At 43.1% G+C, this 10,806-nt stretch overlaps 1 protein-coding gene across 1 annotated transcript; it reads right to left on the bottom strand.

Annotated features, from left to right (window-relative positions):
* Window positions 1-1,229: 1,229 nt before the first annotated feature.
* LOC123168452 (uncharacterized) lies at window positions 1,230-4,685 on the bottom strand. Its single transcript, XM_044586339.1, has 5 exons — window positions 4,114-4,685; window positions 2,959-3,150; window positions 2,723-2,842; window positions 2,203-2,319; window positions 1,230-1,870 (listed from the first exon to the last, which is right to left on the bottom strand). The coding sequence occupies exons 2-5, from the start codon at window positions 3,112-3,114 to the stop codon at window positions 1,718-1,720; spliced, it is 546 nt and encodes a 181-aa protein (XP_044442274.1). The 5' UTR covers window positions 3,115-3,150; window positions 4,114-4,685; the 3' UTR covers window positions 1,230-1,717.
* Between the last annotated feature and the right edge of the window lie 6,121 nt (window positions 4,686-10,806).

Raw genomic sequence — 10,806 nt, 5'->3', positions numbered from 1 at the left:
TTCATGGACCTCTCGGTGGTGTACACCAACGACCCGATCTGGGTGGAGCACTCCATCCACATCATGGAGCTGTTGCTTGCCGAGGAGAAGTACAAGATGGTCGGGTTCGACCTTGAGTACACCCGCGCTCGTGCCGGGTCTCGTCCGAAGGTCGCCGTCGCCCAGATGTGCGTGCGCCACCACGTCCTTGTCTACCACTACTGCCAAGCCACAAGGCCTTGCGAGCGTTTCGCCAGGTTTGTCAACAGCCCCCACTACATGTTCGCTACGATGGACATCACCAACGATGTAAAGGCCCTCGAGAATTCGGGCATCGCCTGCCAGAATCTTGTCGACATACAGGGCCAATACAAGATCTGGGGCGGCAAGGAGCATGAGAAAGACTCACTGGTTCACCTCGCCGAGGCCATCATTGACCCCTACTACAGAGACATGAAGGATTCGTGCAACAAGGACAAGCGTGCCTAGCACTCGGTCTGGATGGAGAAACTCGACCAAGCTCACGTCGTGTATGCGGCCGAGGCGTACACGAGCTACGACATGTACAGGCGGATCGTTGACATGAGGAAGTGCCTCCTTCCCCAAAACGGCCAGGGATCCAGCCGGAAGCAGAGCAATGGCAAGCGTTGTCGCAACAATAAGTAGATGATTAGATCCTCGTTTCTCCAACTTTAGTATGTATGTAATTGCTTACTTTGATGTGTCGAAATATTATGTGTGTCATCACTTGTGTAATTGTATACTTAATTTGGTTACGCAATGTTGTCTTTTTAAGTATATATGTTGATGCTCTGTAGACAGAGCGTAGATGTTGTGCGGACAAAGAAAATCACATCGCACACGGACTAAACAATGGAACCCGTCGGTGATGTTTTCATCAATCACTCACAATTGTATACCAGCAATCGTTTGCTCACAACACACACGACTTGTTAGCAGTAATCGACTATGTTGTTATCAGTCTTCGCACACGTTTCCGATTACAGACCTGTTTGCCGCGTATCACACACATCTTGTTAAGTTGAACCATTTATGATCTCATGTCTCAACGCAAACAGTTCATCCGAGTGAACCGCATGTCATATATCGCACACACCTTGATCTAGCTGACCGTTTCTTTTGTGTTGCCTAATCACAAACAGTTCATTCGAGTGAACCATATGCTGTATATCACACACACCTTCATCTGGCTGCCCGTTTCTTTTGTTCCCCTCATCGCAAACAATTAATTAAGCTGAATCGTATGCTCTGCATTGCACACGCAACTAAAATCTGAACCGTGTTTTATGCATCCTTCATCGCAAACTTTTGCACCTTTTTAACAATTTTTTACACCACCATTTGCGATTATGGCATCGCATACAGTTTCGTCAAAGGGTCTCTGATCGTAGTGTCGCGTTAGCAGCATCCTGCAGTAGTGCACCTTCGAGTATGGAGTAAGTAAAAGGAGACCTCATGCATGCCCGACTCCAAGCTGATGCAGTTTATGGGTCTGTACTTGAAGAAGATTTGGTCTGCATCGTCACCTCAGCTATGTAGAGTGTTCATGCGCTCAACCAGTAAGAAACTTGTCCATGGTGAATCAGGCAGAAATAAGAAGGGCATAGTTTAGAGTCCTGTCAGTTGGCGTTCACGGCCGAACCTTGTGGAACTGCAGGAGGACACAAATGGCGAGTTCAGGACTGGGCGCACAGCTGGAAACCATCTCGTTCAGCGTTTAAGTGAGAATCATCCCGATGGCAGCCAAACCAAAGGAGAGCAGCAACACCAACGGTGTGTTCATGATGACAAACAAGAGGAGAGCAGCAACACCAACGGTGTGTTCATGATGACAAACAAGAGGAGAGCAGCAACACCAATGGATGAGCAGCTGCCAAATAAAACAAAACAGAGGTTGTTAAATCAGAAAGTGAGAAATATAAGAAAATTTAGCATGACAATCTGCAACAAAACCAATGGCGTGTTTGGAGGGGAGGATTTGACACGTGGAACCAAACTTGCAAGCATCTAATTTGATTAACATAACAGGCAATTAAAACCATCTTATTCTTGGATCCTCCCAAATCACAGCCACAAAAACCTCGAGCCACATAGATAGTAGAATCTGCCCATGCTCATGCTTAGATCCGAAAGAGAGAAAGAAACACTGCCCAGAACTGTGTAGAAGTAGAAGAGAAGGTGAAGGGGAGGAGGGATTCATACCTGTGTTGCAGTCTGTCGCCATGGCCGGAGATGGCTGAGTGTGGTCATGCAGCTGCTGGTCTTCACTGCCCATGGCGCTTCTGGTGCTGGCCAAGACGGGTCTTCATGGTGCTTGGGCTGCAGAGTGCATGCACATTATAAGTGTTAAATATGGCAGAAACGAAAATAATAGTGTTCTTCTCAATGTACTTAAAGAATGATTTGTAACAGTGAAAGCTATTGATTAGCATTGCAATATTGTATTTCTGCGCTCGAGCAGCTATAACCTTGAATATTCAACACTTGAGCTTATTACCATCAGTTGCTTCTAAGTTACTTGTGCATACAATTTTTTGAAGTGCTTCTATGTGACTTATATAAACCAGAAGTTGAGTCAAGCAGGCAAATAACAAGTCATTTTCAAATTGATCTCAGAAATGCACCTCCTGTCTAGAGATACTTTTAAACAAGTAAGTATTTGTATCATCACATCAATGTTTATTTGTTGAGTTAAGGTAGGGAGGGTAGAGCAGGGAACGACCTTGTGCGGGGGCTGGCTGGATGAGGTGTTCGACGTCTTGGTCCTTGTGGATGTCGTCCATGGATTGGAACTAGAGTATATAGCAATGACAGAATCCCTCCCTACAGATGACTTGTTGTCCTGTTGAGGATCCCCCATCCCCATGAAGAGAAGCGTCATGAGCACACACACACACAAAACATAAGGAGGCTCTAAAACTGAAATGACCATGGGGATGGGGATGTTGCTTGGCTTACCCGAATTAGAAGCCATCGAGGCGGTCGAGGACCATGGAGACGTAATCGTTGGCCCAACTCGGCTGCACCACACCGAGGCACTATTGTTCCATCGAGCTCGAACATGTGCGGGGCTTCATCATCGCCGTGGAGGTCCTGGTGGTCGTCCTGGTCCATGGAGTGTGCACCTTATTATTTCATTTCAGAGAAATCCTGAAAAACAAATGGCATGTATATGGATCACGTGGACAAGCAAACTTAGCTAATAAATATGAACAAGGCATACTATAGCATAGCAGGTAAGGAGTTAGATTCACTCAAGTATTGGTGACTAATAGACCTATTATTTCATTTCAGAGAAAGCGTGAAACACAAATGGCACGCATATAGATGCCAAGAACAAGCAAGCTTAGCTAATAAATATGAACAGGGTCTACTATAGCATAGCACGAAAGTATTGGCGACTAATAGACCTATATTAATAGTAAACAGAACTAGCTCAGAAAACAACTCTATAGCACTGATATTGATGCATTCAAGTTACTACCATTCAAGTGTGCATACATATCATAATGTTCCAAGTATGCATACACATCAGTGATGTTAATTTGTTCATAAGATTCATAACACTAAGTGCCATATCCATTGGTTTGTATCCAAAGGTGACAGATCCATTAATTCACATGCAAAGGCAGAGAGTGCTGCTGAAATTAATAGTGCAAAGGCAGAGAGTGCTGCTGAAATTAATAGTGCAAAGGCAGAGAGTGCTGCTGAAATTAATAGCGTGTGCTTCATCAAAATTTCTTAATTAACACTGCCAAGTTAATAAACGCCTTGCTTGTTTAGATCTTGCTCACCATGGTTAGTAACTAATCCAAATTAAGGTGATGTATTAACTAAATTCATGTTTATCAGGAAACAATGCACCCAAATCACAAAATCATAACACACTGATGTGTATGCATACTTGGGGAGATCAAATTGACCAAAATCAAAACACACCAGATGCTGGCTTTAGTTAGCGTTCCATGGGTACCAGGTAATCAACTCGCCTAGCTGCAATAATTCCTTGATGGAACGAGGCTACAATGTCTATCTAGACCAACAAGTTGGAATTCCTTGACGGAATCTGAAGGAAACATACACTCGTGCTTCGTTCAGGGAAAGGCGCCAAACCTGAAGGAAGGGATGACAAGAGAGCAGAGGACTTGCCGCTGCCCGCGTTGGAGGGTCGAGCTTGCTAGGGCCGAGGTCGGCGGTGAGGAGGAGATTGAGATGGGCGAGAGATGGGGAGCAGCCAACCAACAGGCATCTTGTCGTCGTTGTCGTCGGGAGGAGTGGCTGCCAACTCCTCTTCTCTCGGTGCAGCAGCGACTCTGGAGGAGCGCCTCCGTCCTACTCGACGATGGTGCCGTGGCGGATGACCTCGGAGAGGGCGAGGTCGCTGAGTTGCCTGGTCGCTTCGGCGCCCGACGACGTTTGACGCAGCCCAGGCCCTCCGGGCCCGTTGGCGTTGACGCGTGCCAGGCTCCGGGGGCTGGGGTTCATGTCCCCAGCCAGTGCCGTCCCCACGTCGTTTGGGGGCAGCCTCGCCGGCACCATCGCCTGCGATGCGGATGTGCCCTCGCCACCGCAGTTGGGGGATTTGAAGCCGAGGAGAAGAAGTTTGGGTGTGCGTCAGAGATGGCGCCGGGAATCGAAGCAGGATCCTTCAGGCCAAGGAAGATGGGCGGCAAAGGTGAGGGAGAGGGAGTGATCCGGCTTGCCTGCTCCCTCTCCATGCTCCCATCCGTGCTCCCACTTCATCCTACGGCTGTTCTTTTTCCTTTTTCTTTTCTAATCTAATCATCTCCCCCCGTGATTTTCAGGGGTGGGGCCGGGCCTTATTTTCTTCCAATCAAATCAAGCCACGTATGCGGGAGCACGGATAGGAGCATGGGAAGGGAGCAGGCAAGTGGGAGGGGAGGGTGCAGACTGGTGGCGAGGGGAAAGGGAGGTGGGTGGCGGATCTGGATCGGGGAGCGGCGGTGGGAGGCGGCTGCAAGGGATCTGGATCGGGGAGCGGAGCGCTAGGGTGGAGAGAGGGGTCTGCTGCGAGAAACAGAGAGAGAGAGAGCGGAGCGCTAGGATCGACGGACGGACGGATGTATGGATGGATAGATGTTTGCCATGTCATCGATCCAGGCCACAACTGATACCACCAATCAGAGTTAAGCTTATATAATTTTGTTTTTTCCTTTTGTTTTTCTTATAGTTTTTACCCTCTTATTCAAGGTAAACATTTAACGAATTAACCTCTTATAGTTTATTCAAATAAACCAATATTTTGCACATGTGTGTATCTAGGGATGACAAACAATGTTGATTTGGGGGGTTTTCATTTTCTTTGCGCAAAAGAACCATTATATATTTTTCAAGTGTCCCAAATGAGTTTTTTTTGTGAAGGACCTACCAAATATTTATTGCAAAATGGTACCTCACCATTTTTAGAAAATATTATACCATATTTATGTACAATTGACCAAACGGTTGTGTGGTAAAAGCTGTCGATCCACCCCTCATCCAAAAGACAAATTTCCGCCGATTCAGCTAGAAGGGAGTTAAATTTGAACTACAGTTGCCTCATAGTTTGCTCATGATTTTTTCTAAAAATCATTTTGAGGTGCAAAGATATATATTTCATCAGATAAACACCAAAAGTTTTCCAAAGTTCAACCACTAGCTAGGAATTGTCATGCCCGCCGTTTTGACCGCATTTTGAAACGGGCATGAAAAATTCAAAAAACTGGAAAACCTTCGCATTGAGTCATTATGTGTGGACAATTTACTAGTAAAAATAATAAACTTGTAGTACGACAAATATTTTAAAAATGTGTTCTCAGAAACGAGCTATCATGTGTGAAGATTCATGACTTTCAAGCCAAATGATCAATCTTATGCCCACATTCATGGCATAGTTTGTTCAAATGACCTCATATTGTGCACAAGGGTGCATCTTGGAATGACAAACAATGTTGCCTAAGGAAGTTTTCATTTTCTTTGGACGAAAAATTCATTTTCCATTTTTTGAGTGTCCAAAATGAGTTTTTTTGTGAAGGACCTATCATATATTTGTTGCAAAATTGGACCAAATAAATTTTCTAAAATATTAGGCCATATTTAACGTACAATTGACCAAATGGTTGGGTGTGGGTCAAATTTGAACAGCAGCTGCCTCATAGTTTGCTCTTTATTTTTTCCAAAAATCATTTCTAGGTACAAAAGTATATATTCATTAGAGAAACACCAAAAAAATTCAAAGATTCAACCACTAGCTAGGAGCAGTCATACCCGCCGTTTTGACCGGATTTTGAAATGGGCATGAAAAATTAAAAAAAATTTGGAAAACATTCGCATTGTGCCATTATATGTGACCAAGTTACTAGGAAGAATAATGAACTTGCAATACGGCAATTATTTTTAAAATGTGTTCTCAAAAATGAGCTATCGTGTTTGAAGATTCATGGCTTTCAAACCAAATGATCAATCTTATGTCCACATTCATGGCATAGTTTGTTCAAATGATCTCATATTGTGCTAAAGGTGCATCTTGGAATGACAAACAATGTTGCCTAAGGAAGTTTTCATTTTCTTTTCATGAAAAAATCATTTTCCATTTTTCGAGTGGCCAAAATGAGTTTCTTTTTGTGAAAGACCTACCATACATTTGTTGCAAATTGGACCAAATCAATTTTCTAAAATTTTAGGCCATATTTAATGTACAATTGACCAAATGGTTGGGTGTCAAAAGTTTTGATCCACCTCTCTTGAAAAAGAAAAATTTCAGCCAATTCAATAGGAAGTGGGTCCAATTTGAACTGCAGCTGCCTCATAGTTTGCTCTTTATTGTTTCCAAAAATCATTTCTAGGTACAAAAGTATCTATTTAATTAGAGAAACACCAAAAGTTTTGAAAGATTCAACCACTAGCTAGTAACAGTCATGCCCGCCGTTTTGACCACATTTTGAAACGGGCATAAAAATTTCAAAAAAAATCAAAAAATTGGAAAACCTTCGCATTCTGTCATTATATGTGACCAAGTTACCAGGAAAAATAATAAACTTGTAATACGGCAATTGTTTTAAAAAAGTGTTTTCAGAAATGAGATATCATCTATGAATATTCATGGCTTTCAAGCCAAACGATCAATCTTATGGCCACATTCATAGCATAGTTTGTTCAAATGATATCATATTATGCACAAGGGTGCATATTGAAATGTCAAACAATGTTGCCTAAGGAAGTTTTCATTTTCTTCGGACGAAAAATTCATTTTCTATTTTTCGAGTGCCTAAAATGAGTTTTTTTGTGAAGGACCTACCATATATTTGTTGCAAAATGAGACCAGATCATTTTTATAATATATTAGGCCATATTTAATGTACAATTGAAAAAATGGTTGGTTGGCAAAAGTTTTATACACCTCTGGTAAAAAGACAAATTTCCGCCGATTCAGTAGGAAGCGAGTCAAATTTGAACTACGGCTGCCTCATAGTTTGCTCTTTATTTTTTACAAAAATCATTTATAGGTACATAAGTATCTATTTAAACAGAAATACATGGTTTGGTGGCGATACGTTGAGGTTTGGATGGTGGCCGAGGGCCCCAACTCCAGAGCGCGTAAACTCGCAGGTCCGCCGTGTGGTCACCGCGTGACCGTGGCATTGCCACGCGTTCTGGGCGGCCTAGGAATGTCTAGTGGGTTGGGCACTCCCCCGGTAGGTGTTAGGAAGAAGAAGGCAATAGAAGAATCTCACGAGGAGACTGAACTAAGCTCAAACATGAATTAGCAGCCAAGTGTTTGATTAGTGGTAGGGAAAATGCACATGGCCAATGGGCCTGAGGTTTGGCCGAGGATGATCATCTACTAAGGACACTTTCTTGGAAAATTTGCAGCTCAAATTGAGGAGCCTAGGTCTCACTTGCTTTGCAAAGTACCACACTAGACTGAAATATGAATGTTGAAGCCGGACTCAAATGAATGAATGGACTGATCTGAAGTTTGGAGGAGGATGATAATTTGGGCATATGAAGGCACTGTAAATATTTCATACCATTTGGATAAATAAAAATGGCACTTCCTTCACAGTGCTCTCCACTGAACAGAAAATTGGGAAAATGTTGAGGGAAATTGGCTAGATTAAATGAGCTAGAATTTGGTGGAGGGAGGTCATATGGGTAGGGTCATGTCTTGGTAAATTTTCAGCAATTATAAATTAACATAAAATTCAGTTGCTTCACAAACTGAAAATATTACCAGAAACAAAGATTGGATGGTGAGATCACATGGATTGTTAGATGGGGCTCAATTTTTTTCAAGAGATATGATTTTGGAATATAGAAGATGTGGCAAAAATTCAGCTCATTAGGATATTCCTAGCTAGTACTTCCTTCACAACGGTTCTAGCTGAACAAAAACTTTGGAAATTTGCCGAGGAATATTACCAGGCAAACAGAGCTGAATATTGTCATGAGGCAATCATTTGGATAGTAAAGAATGCCCAATTTTTTGGGGAATTTTGGGAATGACAGAAATATTGGCTACTTCACAACCTAGGGCAAAATTTGACACATAGACATGACACAAAGGCAAAAATGATGAGGTGGTGCCTAGTCATAGCAATGCACCACAATTTACAAGGCTATGACCATCTATATTGGTCGTTATCACCTAGAAATAAGGTAGCGGACCAGTGCTGCTTGCTTTACGACCATTCCATGTAAGGAAATTATGACCTTTCTGGCCAAAATGGTCGTTATAGTTTAGGGTTTGGAGCCCCCGAACAACTTTTGACCAATTGGTCTCAAATAGTCGTAGATTTATAACCAATTCTTCCAGGGTCACTCACAGAAGGTCACAAGTTGACATATTTCTTGTAGTGAGTACTAGCTAGTGGTGCAACTTGTGGGATGGGTGCTGAACCATAATTCGGCGGAAGACCAAACATGCTTGCACCTATGGGTGGTGTGACAAAGTGATTCGACGTTGACGCCGAATTGGGCACACTCATAATAGGATTAGGATATGTAGGTGCAGCCACAAGCTGGTTGGTTTGACTAGGGTAAAAATTCAATGGCATACTATATTGTTGTTGCATAGGAGGTGCCCATGAAATAGGTAAAATTGGACTAGGGTTTTCAGATAAACCAACAGTATCACTAGATGGCGGAGGCATATTTTTCTGAGCATTAGCACTTTCTACGAAAGAATTGTATGTCATCACATTACCCTTATGATACGTCCATTTTGCATCATGTTTTCTTACTGTTATTTATAATGTTTTTATCCATAATAATGCTTTTTTGAGTAATTATAATGTCTTTTCTCTCATAATTTGCAAGGTACACACCAAAAGGGAGAATTCCGACAGTTGGAAATCTGGACCTGAAAAAGCCACGTCAGGCTACCTATTCTGCACAACTCCAAATGAGCTGAAACTTCACGGAGATTTTTTATGGAATATATAAGAAATATTGGAGCAAATAACTACCAGAGTGGGCCCACCAAGTGGGCACAACCCACCTGGGCGCGCTAGGGAGCCCAGGCGCGCCCTGGTGGGTTGTGCCCTCCTCGGGCCACCTCCAGTGCCCATCTTCTGGTATATAAGTCATTTTTACCTAGAAAAAAATCAGGAGAAGGTTTTCGGGATGGAGCGCTGCTGTCTCGAGGCGGAACTTGGGCAGGAGCACTTTTGCCCTTCGGCGGAGCGATTCCGCCGGGGGAACTTCCCTCCCGGAGGGGGATATCATTGTCATCATCATCACCAACAACTCTCACATCTTGGGGAGGGCAATCTCCATCAACATCTTCAACAACACCATCTCATCTCAAACCCTAGTTCATCTCTTGTATTCAATCTTGTTACCGAAACTATAGATTGGTGCTTGTGGGTGACTAGTAGTGTTGATTACATCTTGTAGTTGATTACTATATGGTTTATTTGGTGGAAGATTATATGTTCAGATCCATTATGCTATTTAATACCCCTCTGATCATGAACATGTTTGTCATTTGTGAGTAGTTACTTTTGTTCTTGAGGTCACGAGAGAAATGATGTTGCAAGTAATCATGTGAATTTGATATGTGTTCGATATTTTGATAGTATGTATGTTGTGATTCCCTTAGTGGTGTCATGTGAACGTCGACTACATGACACTTCACCATATTTTGGGCCAAAGGGAATGCATTGTGGAGTAGCAATTAGATGATGGGCTGCGAGAGTGACAGAAGCTTAAACCCCAGTTTATGCGCTATTCCATAAGGGACCGATTGGATCCAAAAGTTTAATGCTATGGTTAGAATTTATTCTTAATACTTTTCTCGTAGCTGTGATTGCTTGCGGGAGGGTTAGTGATACGTCTCCAATGTATCTACTTTTTCTCACGCTTTCCTCTTGTTTTGGACTCTAATTTGCATGATTCGAATGAAACAAACTCCAGACTGACGCTGTTTTCAGCAGAACTACCATGGTGTTGTTTTTGTGCAGAAATAAAAGTTCTCGGAATGAAGCGAAACTGGGCGAGGATTTTTTATGTAATAAAAGAGAATTTCTGGAGCCAAGACCCACCGGAGAGGGGCCCCTGGGTGGGTGTCGGGGATATACCCCGCGGTATGACCCGGCCGGAGATATGACCCGGCTAGGATTTGTGTTTCATTGGTAAACCGCCCAAGCCTGGTGACTCATTGGTGAAAGTTATAAACCGGCGGACAGTTATAAGCGGGCAGATTGTAAGCCGGCGGACAGTTAGAACCGGCAGATTGTAAGCGGCGTACAGTCATAACCCGACAAATAGTTATAACCCAGCAGATAGTTATAACCCGACAGATAG

Source organism: Triticum aestivum, chromosome 1D (genome assembly GCF_018294505.1).
Source record: "Triticum aestivum cultivar Chinese Spring chromosome 1D, IWGSC CS RefSeq v2.1, whole genome shotgun sequence".
Taxonomy (NCBI): Eukaryota; Viridiplantae; Streptophyta; class Magnoliopsida; order Poales; family Poaceae; genus Triticum; species Triticum aestivum.
Note: the sequence above shows the minus strand (reverse complement) of the source record. Positions and strands in the feature narration are given on the sequence as shown.

Excerpts from the sequence above, each read along its gene's own strand:
- LOC123168452 (XM_044586339.1), bottom strand. The coding sequence starts at position 3,114 with ATGGACCAGGACGACCACCAGGACCTCCACGGCGATGATGAAGCCCCG. Across the intron at positions 2,843-2,958 it reads CTCGATGGCTTCTAATTCGG|GACAACAAGTCATCTGTAGG; the intron begins GTAAGCCAAGCA and ends GATCCTCAACAG. Across the intron at positions 2,320-2,722 it reads CCAGCCAGCCCCCGCACAAG|CCCAAGCACCATGAAGACCC; the intron begins GTCGTTCCCTGC and ends TGCACTCTGCAG.